General features: G+C 47.5%; 1 protein-coding gene across 2 annotated transcripts in view; it reads right to left on the bottom strand.

Moving 5' to 3' along the window:
- Nucleotides 1–479: 479 nt before the first annotated feature.
- NSDHL (NAD(P) dependent 3-beta-hydroxysteroid dehydrogenase NSDHL) overlaps nucleotides 480–12,618 on the bottom strand; it is a 29,334-nt gene continuing 17,195 nt past the window's right edge. For both annotated transcript variants that reach the window (XM_084640241.1, XM_084640242.1), the window contains 3 exons: nucleotides 4,388–4,530; nucleotides 2,160–2,262; nucleotides 480–1,056 (listed from right to left, as the gene is read on the bottom strand). In XM_084640241.1, the coding sequence (XP_084496367.1) occupies nucleotides 724–1,056; nucleotides 2,160–2,262; nucleotides 4,388–4,530 (579 nt within the window). In that variant the 3' untranslated portion in view covers nucleotides 480–723. The remainder of the gene's footprint in view (nucleotides 1,057–2,159; nucleotides 2,263–4,387; nucleotides 4,531–12,618) is intronic.

Below are 12,618 nucleotides of genomic sequence, written 5' to 3'. Positions count from 1 at the left end.
GCCAGCTCATAACAAGCCCTTATGCAAGCGGACCAAATCACTTGGAGATCGGAGGCAAGGAGGGCATTTGTAATTTTCGTGACCCCCTCATGCAAGGCGAAAGCTATCCTGGCTGGGGCTAAGGGGCAGATAACATCATAGAGAGAGTCTGTGGGCTCCTCTAAGTCCTCCACCTGGAGGCCCAGGTTGGCGGCAACCCTCTTTAACAGCTCCTTATGTGCTGTAGCATCATTCTAGGGAACCAGTGGAGGGGGCCCCACTATAGCCTCATCTGGTGACAAGTAGGAGGAAGCTGGTACCAAGGGGTCCTCCACAACCAGAGGTGGTCCAGCAGCTTGCTCGCCCCCTTCCTCCTGTGCCTATTCTGTTACTCAATCCACAGTCATTAGGAAAGGCTGGCATAGTCACCAAAGCAGTGAAATAGAAGAAGACATGGGCGGACAGAGCAGGGGATGGGATGTGGATGTACTAGCTCACTATTTTAGGAGGAAACATTCGGGTGTTTATTCAAACAGAGTAGCAGCCAATAGCTATTTTAGAACAGGTTGTCACACAAAGCAGTCACAGGGAGGTACAGGCTGTTAGTACAACTACAGGATGAAGTCCTTCAATCCAGAGAAACGCATTATCCCTAGGAGAGGCTTGAAGAAAGGTTCATTTGTCCAGAGAATTAGGGTCTCTTCAATGCCCTTGTGTTAGCTAGAGGGGTTCCTCTGGGTCTCCTTACTTGGCCCGGCGTAGGTGGGAATAGCTCTGGATAGTCCTCTCCACTGCTTCATCCAGGCTCACCACCGGCTTGTAGCCCATGTACCTTTTGGCCCTCTTGCAGCTGTAGTAATGGAATGTCCCAGCTAATGCTACCCGCATGGGGGTGAAGGTAGGTTTGATCGTGATGAGTGGACTCAGCAACAGCAACACCAGAGACAGTAAGAGAGCTAAGTAATATGCCACCCAATAGGGGATTTGGTATTTGGGTGCACTGTAGTTCAAGCCAGTCAAGATACGGGACATGAATGACCAGAAAGGGACTGGCTCATCGTTTGTGATGTGAAATGCCTGAAAAAAAGAACACAAAAAAAGCCTTGTGGTTAAATGTGACAATTTGGACACATTTTTATAAAGCCCTAGTTTTAATTTCATTTTATTGTTGAATAGATTAACACCCGCAGCTTTGCTCTGATGACTCTTAGTATCAGACTTAAAGAAAAATTAACTATATTTAATATCAAGAAATGGCCATTTATGGAACTACAACTCCCTCCCTTGTTAAGAGAGCCCACTGCTCCCAACAAATCAGAAGTGAAAATTCACACCCCCGAATGGCATAGTTAAGCCTACCTAGTCCCCATGTAGACGGCTCTAGGTTGACAGAAGAATTCTTCTGTTGACCTCGCTGTCGCTTCTCGGGGAGGTGGATTACCTATGCCGATGGGACCAACCTTCCCATTAATGTACACAGTGTCTATACTGAAGTGCTACAGCTGCGCAGCTGTGCCACTGTAGCATTTTAAGTGTAGACAAGACCTCAGACTATTAGTGATTGTTGCACTGTAATTCTTTACCCAAAGATAACCTTGAGAATTTCTGCTGGAGTAGGTGTTTTATAACTGCTATGTTATACTTTTTAAGTGCTTAGAGCTTTGATTGAGCAGTAACTTTAAAGTCTATCTATCTTTAGCCCTTATGGTTGCGAGAAGCTTTTACCAGATGCAAAGCCATCTGAATGAATCTGCAGACAAAAAAGAAAAATAGCTACAAGGTGTGAACCACCTCCATTGGTCTTCAAAGTTAACATCCCATTGAGACCAATACTTCCATGTCAGTATTAACTATTTTATTGCCAATCCTATTAGCAGAAACATGCAGCTATTTCAGGAGTGTGGGCAGAGCATAGATAGGGTACCACACTCCAACCCCATTTAAGTCCCGACCTTGGGGTGTGGCAGAGCAGTGCATGTGCGGGTGAGGAGATGGAGTCTGGGGAAAGTTTACACAGCACTTTTTCATAGTGTGTTTTATTCTAGTTAGTGCAGTCACTTTCCTGTGTAATAAAAATTCATCCAAGTCACTGAGAGGAAAGAAGAGCTAAGACACAAAGAAATGGAACCTCTGATCACACCCAGTTTTGCTATCCATATGCAATGGGGAGACTACCTTACCTTCCCACACAGGGGAGAGTCTTTATGAAGATGCTCTGCAGCTAGTATGTGCCCATGGACCACATTTTCCACAAAGGTAAAGTCTACTAGGTTCTTCCCATCCCTGCACACACAAAAGGAAACAGCTTATCTCAATGTACAAAGCAGCTGAAAATCAGCAAGTGGCAAAAGGCAAAGCTACCAACATAGCTGAGCTCCCAGCTGCCTCTTCCCCAGATGTCAGAAAAAGGTCCTGCTTCAGGCCAACCCCTTTCTGAACGAGAAGCCTCTAAGGCTTTGTCTACACTACGGACCTTACAGTGGCATAGCTGTACCGCTGCAGCTGCGCCACTGTAAGGTCGCCTGTGTAGCTGCTGTATGCCAATGGGAGACAGCTCTCCCACCAGCATAATTAAACCATCCCAATGAGCGGTGGTAGCTATGTTGATGGGAGAGCGTGTTTTTTTCCCACACCCCGATCAATAAAAGTGCTAGTGTAGACAAAGCCTAAATCACTACTCAGGAGCAAGCCTGGCACCATCCCAGCTCCTGTCCAATGTCCCAGGTAAGGCTTTAAAACCTGCAGTCACATCTAATTGAAATCTGAAAGTTTTGGGACCCACAGAACATCAATGAAACAATCCACAGAAGCAGAACAGATATGACTATTGTATCTAGCACACAAAGGGTTATTTAAGGACAAGCTTTCTGCTCATTTATAGATTTGCCTGACTCATTAAAATTACATTTCATCCAAATTTAGCCCTGGCCAAAATGAGGGGGATCTTCACCTGCTTACATCAGAGTTGAATTTAACCCACTGTGTTCATTTCTCTTTAAGAGCCTAATTAAATCAACAACTGGATTGTCAGATGCACTCTCCCAGCCCCTGTCCCTGAAAGCTAATTGTTGTGAAACAACTTCCTGATGATTTGTAATTTTCAGTCATTGTGGCTTTAATGGGTCATACAAAGATAGAAAAGAAAAGAGTCTTCACTGGAAGGGAATACATAAGTGTTTCTAGTTCTGCAGAGCCAACACCTTTCTTAGGGAGGAAAATGGAGACTATAAAAAATGTTTCAGTAACATAAGAAGGGGAAGCTTAAATTTATTTGGATTCATGATTCATAAAGCAGCTTGAGAAGGTAAATTTAATTGATGGCACAAGTGCAAGCTAACACAAGCCACACAAGACACCTCTCTCTAAATAGGTCTCTCACACACACACCTACCCCTCCCAGTATGCAATTAAATCTATTATAAACTGGATGGGAAATTTATTTTTTAAATCACAATACACGAGTCTAAAAAAAGTCTTAATCACAGTCAGTACTATTTCTTGCTCTAAATTTTAAATTCCACACTATGAGTTGTGCCACTTGCAATGAGGAAGCAAAGTTTTTGAACTTTATTATAGTTATCAATATGAATATCAAAATGCAATTTAAGTTTTGAGATCACAATAAGACAGTCGAATGCAACAATTGTATAACACTAGATGAGTTAACGTAACACAATCCATGTTCTGTCAGGTCTTGTTGCATATTACATATGAACATAACTTGACCATGATGAATGTGTGACTGGTCAGCTTTGAACTACTGTCCAAACTACTAGGGCTGTGGCATTTAAATGTAACTTCTCTCTGATTTATAGGTCAATCTTTGTTTTGACCTGTAATGTCACAACCATAATTTAGCCATAATGATCACGAATCTTCACTATAAACTGGCATAGAACAAGAAACTCCTAAAGATGGTCTATCTGATAAAGGCTCATATGCCACTCTCGTTACTGTTGAGTCTGAGCACCATCCAGTAGTGCATTAAGCAATATTTGTACATAGTTATATTATAATTATATACATTTGTTCTAGATGGTTAATGGATAGCTCAACTGATGTCTCTTCAAACAGGAGACAAACTCATCTCAGTGCCAGTATCCCACAAAAAGAAGGCTTCTTCAAAATGAATCCTGGGTCAAAGCAGTGGTGGTATAGCTGGGGAACCCATCATTTCCTGGGAAAAAATGTTATGATTCCTGAGTAGGTTCTGTGCAGAAGTTGATGGACTGTTAAATCACACATTCTGCCTAGTTCTTGGGCATGTCCAGGCAGGGCCTTTGATTTAACACTGGAGAAGCACCATCCACATCTTTGACACTACAGATCTAATAATATTCTCTTCCAAATGGGGTATGTCACTTTGGTATCAAATTTCCCATGAGACAAAGATATAAGTCTCTCTCACCCAATCATGAACTTCATTTTGCCACTCTTAGCTGCCTGAATGAGGATGGGAACCAGCTGGAGGTCCCTGGGACCAAATATCCCATGAGGGCGAATGGCAGTCGTGAAGAAATCATCATCTGGGTCATTAGCATTTAGCACTTCCTGTGGGAGACAAAAAGTTAGTCAAGAAAGACTGGCGAGACCAACAGATGGCTTAGAAATGCATCCCTTGCATCATCATCCCATAGAACTGCTTCCTCTGCATTTTGGGGGGGAACCTTTCTCGAGCATCAATGTATGAGCTAATGCCCATCTATGCCTTTGTGGAACACCTTTTCCCTCTGGATCGCCTCCTTTTCTTCCACTCCTCTTCCTGCCAAGAAGGCAGCAGACAAGGCCGCATCCAGTTTCATTGTCAGACACAACTTCACAGATCAGCCAACAAAAGAGAGACCTGAAGGAGGACCAAAGAAATCATATCTATAGGTGAACAGTGGAACCCTGGAACTTTTGGAACTGCATCACTCCATCCACCCCTTGCTGAGGTAGTGGGGAATAGGAGAAGTAGAAAGAATTATTTCTCCACCCCAAAATCCTTTAGCTCATCAATAAATGAAAAATTTCCATCATTAGCTCCCTTAATCCACTTTTTGAGAAAGCATCATCTCACTCCACTGGAATCACCAACTGATAACATGCAGACTTAGTTTAGTTTTAGTTCCATTAGGAGTTTCCAAACAACATGTTCTACCACATTCCAGCAGCTAGTGTCTTTCCCAAAAGAAACCCAGTGTTATTTGATATGAAGTACTGAGTTGTATGTGCAAATAAATATGGATAGTTCCACTGCTTTGCCAAAAACAAAGGCATAATTATGGGCGTATTGGGCTGGATTTGTCTAATCGTGTATTCATAAGCCTCCTACTCCATTAGTTCATCAATCTGCAAGGCAGCTGAGTTTGCAAATGAATAGATGCGCTGATGCGATTTTTGAATAGCAAGTACATGGCTTTTTTTAAAAAAAATTAAAGGTTTTTTCAAGGAATGCAAAAAGGCTGTTAAGCCTAATACTTTTGCTTAAGGGTCAACTCAAATTGGGATTCAAATATAAATTCTGCTGAAAACTTTATGAAACTTTAGACTATTTCCATACATTTTTTTTAATTCCAATTACAAGAATTTGGTTTTGTTTCATTTGAAAACAGTCCCCTGCCATGTTTAACACCCAACTCCTGCAGCACTAAGAATTTGAATGTGAAACAGACTTCAGAGATTTTCAATGTCCCAAGTGGGAGAAAATGCAAAGTGCACAAAGACAGACAAGTTTTTACTTTCATAATGGAAGATGTTCTCTGCACCAGAGGCAACAAAATGTGTTTGTACAACATGTGATTAAGTTGATTGTGTCCCTTTAACTTTACCGGTCTCAGTCTCACCTTCCTGCTCTTTCCACACTAATCCTCTGGCACACCTTCTGTACAAATAAACATGTCTCAAACGTATACCCTACTTCAATAGCCTAACTTATGCCACAGGTTTACTTTGCTCTTTTCTATTAAGCGAAGGTACTGCTGGTATAAGGGCAGGTTTGACAGCTGTGAAGACAAAGCTCTATATTTATCCAAAGAACAGGAACAGCATGAGCATCTGCTGTGAAAGCATCTTTTCCACTGCCCCATCAGTGTGCCACAATGCTATTTTAAAGGCACCAGGGGAGACTTTCAAAGGTGCATGCAAACCGCTATTTGTATTTTTGAAAGTCTCCATCGTCTCTACATGACAGATATTCATGCATTCTTTATGGCTCATTAACCTCTTTGCTGAAATTGTCAGCAAGGAGACTAAATAAAAAAACAAACAGTTACCCACCTTTTCGTAACTGTTGTTCTTCAAGATCCATTCCATTCCAGGAGTGTGTGCACCCACATGCACAGTTGGAGACTTTTGCCTTATCGTTATCTGGAAGGCCAGCTGTGGCACCCCCTTGAGTGCCATGCTCATGCACCGGTATATCAGGCACCGCCGGCCCTATACCCTTCTCAGTTCCTTCTTGCCAGCAACTTCAACAGAGGGGCAGGAGGTTGGGTAATGGAATGTACATGAGCAACACATCTCAAAGAACAACTGTTATGAAAAGGTGGGTAACCATTTTTCCTTCAAGTGCTTGCTCATGTCGATTCCGTTCTAGGTGACTCACAAGCAGTATTAACGGAGGAGGGCTTGGAGTTCAGTCGTGCAGCTTGCAGCACTGCTCTACCAAAGCAAGCATTGTCTCGAGCTTGTTGGGTAAGCACGTAGTGAGATATGAATGTGTGAATGGACCACCAGATAGCAGCCCCGCAGATATCTTGAAGGGCTCTTGGGCTAGGAAGGCAGCCGACAAGGCCTGAGCTCTAGTTGAGTGGGGGGTGACAATTGCTGGCAGAGGCACCTTCAGCCAATCATAGCAGAAACGGATGCAGGCAGTGATCCAAAATAAAATCCTCTGGGCAGACACACAATGGCCTTTCATCCTATCTGCCACCGCGATGAACAACTGAGTCAACTTGTGAAATAGTGTGGTCCTTTTGATGTAGGAGGCTAGCACTCTCCTGACATCCAGGGAGTGTAAGCTACACTCCTCCTCAGACTTATAAGGCTTTGGAAAGAAGACTGGCAAGAATACGTCCTGGCTGGCATGAAATTGCGAAACCACCATGGGCAGGAAAGCCGGGTGTGGCACCTGCTGGACCTTATCCTTGAAGAACACAGTATACAGTGCTTCCAATGTGAATGCCCTAATCTCGGAAACCCTTTGGGAAGAAGTTATCGCCACCAGAAATGACACCTTCCAGGAGAGCAGAAGAGAACAGGACACCAAGGGCTCGAAGGGTGCTTTCGTGAGCTGCTTGAGTTCCAGATTAAGGTACCATGGAGGGACAGGATCCCAGACTTGAGAATAGAGCCGCTCCAGACCTTTTAAGAACCAGACCGTCATGCCATGGGCAAAGACTGATCTGCCCTGGAACGGAGAGTGAAAGGCTGATATAGCAGCCAAGTGGACCTTAATTGATAAAAGGGACAAGGCTTGGAGCTGAAGATGCATAAGGTAGTTCAGGATCAGCTGCAGCGAGACCTGCTCAGGCCCAACCCCTCGGGCCAAAAGTCCAGCACATGAAGCTTTTCCATTTAGCCAGATAGGTAGCTCTAGTGGAAGGCTTTCTGCTTCCCAGTAGGACCTGCTGGACTCTAACCAAGCACTCCTGCTTCTCAGTAGTCAACCATGGAGCAACCAAGCTGTGAGGTGCAGCGCTGCCAGGTTTGGGTGCAGGAGACAACCGTGATTCCTCGACAGGAGATCTGGCCAGGTCCGACACTGACAGGTCCACAAGCATCCTGAAACAGTGCTGGTGAGGCCAAGCCAGGGCGATCAGGATGACCTTGGCCTTGTCCTGCTTGACCTTCATGAGGACCTTGTGGAGCAACGACACTGGCAAGAAAGCGTACATCAGAACCCCAGAGCACAGGAGTGAAAAGGCGTCCGATAGGAAGTCCCTGTCTATTCCCCAGAACAAGCAGAACAGCTGGCACTTCCTGTTCTGGCAAGTCGCAAACAGGTCCACCTGGGGAGACCCCCACTTCCGGGAGATTTGGTAGACCACATCAGGATGGAGAGACCACTCGTGGTAAGATGAGAAGGTTCTGCTGAGGTGATCCGCCAAAATGTTCCTGGTCCCGTGAAGGTGCGCTGCCACGAGATAAATGACATGCTGCACACAGAAGTCCCAGAGCTAGCTGGCTTTCCGGCAAAGGGCTTATGACCTGGCTCCACCTTGTTTGTTGATATAAAACATTGTGGCAATGTTGTCCATCAGGACTTGAACCACCTTGCCTTGCAGCTGGGACCGAAAAGCCTGGAAGATCAGGCGAACCACCCTGAGGCTCCCTGACATTTATGTGGAGGGTGCAGTTGACCCCCGACCAGCGGCCTTGTGTACTGAACCCTCCCAGGTGGGCTCCCCAGCTTATGTCTGAGGCATCGGACACCAGAGTCAACGACGGGGCCGGAGCTGTGAAGGGACCTCCCTGCAAGACTGATGCAGGATCCAGTCACCATGCCAGGGATGCCCGAATGTGGTCTGGCACCTCGACTACCGGGTCCAGGTTGTGCCTGTTGGGGATGTAGACCGACGCCAACCATGCCTGCAGCAGGCAGAGAAGGAGCCAGGCATGGTAGACCATGTTGGTGCAGGCCGCGGTATGACCTAACAACCTTAGGCAGGTGCGGGTGGTGGTGAGCAGATGATCCCTCACACAAGAGATTACATCCGACATGTCTCAGAAGCAGGACTCCAAGAGGAATGCCCTTGCCTGCGTGGAATCGAGAACCGCCCCGATGAACTCTATCCATTGCACTGGTACAAGGGTTGACTTCTTTTCGTTCACTAACAGGCCCAAGTCGCTGTATGTGGCTCGTACCAGATTGAGGCTGCTCTGTACATGATCTGCCCTTGATGAGCCAATCGTCAAGATAAGAATAGATCCCCTGGGATCTACTGGGGCCATTCATTTTGTAAAGACCTGCAGAGCCGAGGATAGGCTATCATAACCATAAGGGTAACCTAAAAATTCCTCCTTACCTGTACGGGGTTAAGAAGCTCAAATAACCTGGTTGGCACCTGACCAAAGGAAGCAATGGGGACAAAAGATACTTTCAAATCGGGGGGGGGGGGGGTCTTTGTTTCTGTGGCTGTTCTCTCCTGGGACTGAGAGGGGCCAGACAGAAATCCATCTTCTCCAACCCATCCTAATCCAAGTCTCTAATATTGCAACCAGTATAGGTAAGCCAGGCAAGGTGAATTAGTTTATCTTTTGTTTTGCTTGTGAATTTTCCCTGTGCTAAGAGAGAGGTTTATTCCTGTTTTCTGCAACTTTAAGGTTTTGCCCAGAGGGGAACCCTCTGTATTTTGAATCTGAATACCCTGTGAGGTATTTTCCATCCTGATTTTTACAGAGATGATTTTTACCTCTTTTTTTTTTTTAAATAACATCTTTTTAAGAACCTGATTGATTTTTCCATTCTTCCAAGACCCAGGGGTTTGGGTCTTTGATCATTTTGTAACCAATTGGTTAGGATATTATTCTCAAGCCTCCCCAGGAAAGGGGGTGTAAAGGCTTGGGTGGATTGCTGGGAGAAGAGGACTCCAAGTGGTCCTTTTCCCTGGTTCTTTGTTAAATCACTTGGTGGTGACAGCATACCTCAGTCCAAGGACAAATAGAGATTTATGCCTTGGGGATGTTTTTAACCTAAGCTGGTAGAAATAAGCTTAGGGGGTCTTTCATGCAGGTCCCCACGTCTGTACTTAGAGTTCAGAGTGGGGAGGGAACCCTGACATAGGCCAAAGAGGACTGCTGTAAACTGGAAATGGCACTGGCCCACCATGAAACAAAGGAACCACCTGTGTCCTGGGAAGACAGAGATATGGAAATAAGCACCTCTCAAGTCAAGCGGTATACCAGTCTCCCAGAGCTAGGGAGGAAATGATGGATACCATGCAAAACTTCGACTTCTTGAGGTATTTATTGAGCCATTGCAGGTCCAGAATGGGACGTAGGCTACCTGTTGCCTTTAGGTTCATGAAATAGTGGGAGTAGAATCCTTCCCCCCCATTTCCTCAGGGACTTCCTCCACCGCTTCCAGTTGCGGAAGGTGGTTTATTTCCTGAACAAGGAGCTGCTCGTGAGACGGGTCCCTGAAGAGGGATGGGAGGGAGGGGTGGCCGAAAACTGGATGGTGTAGCCTGATGACATGATGTCCAACACCCAATGGTCCAAGGTAACCCTCAACCAGGCCAAACAGAAGAGACGGTCGAGGAAAAGGTGGGGCAGATCCAGGGAGGTGACTGGTGCGTCGCTCTCAAGCGCGCCCTCAAATCGAGCACTTCTGGCCCCCATGGTGTTTTGCCAGGCCAGGCTGTGCCAGTGAGTTGGAGGATGAGGGGTGGTGGTGACTAAAACCAGAGTCCCCTCTCCTTGCAGGTCCCTGCCGAGGCTACCACTACCTTCGCGGTGCGGGTGGATGGAATGGCTACCATGCATCCCCAGTGAGTGGAGGGTGGCCTGACCATCCTTTAGGCCATGCATCCTTGCGTTCATTTGGTTGAAGAGCCCAACTCCATCAAACGGGAGGTCCTGAACAGAGGCATGCATCTCCTAGGATAGGCCAGCAGTCTGGAGTCAGGAACTGTGCCTCATGACCACCACTGAGGCGACCACCCTGGCAGCCGAATTGGCCGCATCCCAAGCCATCTGGAGGGAGCACTGTGCCGCTGCGGTACCTTCCTCCACCAGAGTCCAAAAAGGTCCAGTCTCTTGGCCTCATTTTTTGGGATGGAACTGGCCGGCCCATTTGTTGGCTGCCGACACAACCAACAACTCCGGGGGTGGGTGGATGTATAGGTATTCAAATCCCTTTGCGGGGACAAAATACTTCTTTTCTGTCCTCTTGGAAGTGGGTGGGATGGAGGATGGGGTTTGCCAGCTGGTCTTGGCAATATTCAGGACCGGGAGTGAGACATGATCAGGGGTGAACACGGAGAGCACACTGAATAAAGTATCTGATTGCTCCACCATCTCCTCCGCCTTGAGGCCCAAGTTGGTGGCCCCCAGCAGAGCAGCACTTGATAATCTCTGAAGTCATCTGGTGGGCTAGGCCAGGAGGGCCCAGCCACATCCTCCTTCTCCTCCGGTGAGGTGGACTGGACTATCGGGGGACAGCCCAGGGCATCTTCCCCGGAAGGGGAAGGAGGCCTCAGGGTGGGCACCTACTCCTCCACGGCAGCACCCATCGGCACATCCTGCACCGAGCCCAGTGCCATCGGTGCCGACTGAGGTTTGGCCGATGTGGCAACCAAGGAGTAGTGGGATTGGGGCATCAGCATAACAGGTACACCCCAGGCTTTCCAATAGGACCATTGTGTCAGCCACTGACCCTGCTGCCACGTCAGCACTGCCACAGCGGATGCACCTTCTATAGTCCAGTTGCGCTGCTGCCTGGGGGAGGGGCTGAACTTCCTCTGTGCTGGAGAAGTCCTCTTCCTCCGGAGATCAGGGCAGGGTCATCAAGGCCCGGGTCTGGCGGTTAATCACTGCTGCGAGTGACCGGTGCCTGGAATGGTCCAACCAATACCGAGTAGGAGGAGAGATGCTGAGTTGGGGAGCATCCCTGAGGCCTCGGTGATGGTGACCATCATCGCGAAGATGACTGGTGCCAACTGTAAGGCGACCAGTGTCTCTCTCTAGACGAGTCTTTGAGCAAGGACAGAGACCAGTAAAGCGGTGCTGGCAACCTGTAGTGACAAACTGGTGACCTGGCTGACATGGAGACCAATGGTGGGGCACATGGCTCTGCCTTGGCTCCGGAGACCGGGGATGCTCACTTACTTTCTGGGAGGCCCTCATGGCAGGCTTGCCTCTGTGGGGAGCCTTAGCTTGGTCCATCATTGCAAGCAGCGCTGATTGCGGTGGGAGAGCTCGTTGCTCTCCAGGCACTGGGAGCCGAGAGGGCGTTGACTGAGCCATCAGCCTGGCTCCCCTACCACTCCCTAGAGTTGGTGGCGGGTCCAATAGGGGGATGGTACTCCACGGGGCAGAACCCCCTTGCAGCTCCAGTGTGGGTGGGCCAGCCAAGCAGTGTCCTTTGCCCAAAGCCCCTTTATCCAGTTTGCTCAGTGCCAGGTCCCTCTTCTTGGCATTCTTCGTGGGCACTGGTGAAGGGGACCACTGCCGGGAAGAGCCTGGTGCTGGAGGTGCACTACATGCCAAAGCACTGGGTGCTGCATGTGACGGGTTAGACCCCCGGCAGGAGTGCCACCTGATGTACTGTGGTTTCACTGAGCCCCTCATCCTGCTCCACCAGCCTAGATTCCCTCTCCGTTTTGCTGAATTAGGCTCTCCAGCAAAGGTTCTCCAACACAGGTAGGGCCACACCCAGCTGAAGACTGAAGTCAGCTCTGAAGTCATGTGCACACCCCTTTTGGGGAATAAACCCAAAATAATACTGTCTTGCACAGTGTAGAAAGATCTGCACAGCACAAACTCATAAAAATTCACCCTCTTCCCCAATGTGAAGAGAGTTATGCACACCTTCTTGCCCCCCCCCAGTTAAAAATTGCACAAACTGGGTTTAATAATAAACAAAACAAGTTTATTAACTCTAAGAGGCAGATTTTAAGTGGTTAAAGGGACAGCAACCAGAACAAAGCAGTTTAC

The sequence above is a fragment of the Lepidochelys olivacea genome (assembly GCF_965140295.1).
Source record: "Lepidochelys olivacea isolate rLepOli2 genome assembly, chromosome: 9".
In the NCBI taxonomy this organism is placed as follows: Eukaryota; Metazoa; Chordata; order Testudines; family Cheloniidae; genus Lepidochelys; species Lepidochelys olivacea.
Note: the sequence above shows the minus strand (reverse complement) of the source record. Positions and strands in the feature narration are given on the sequence as shown.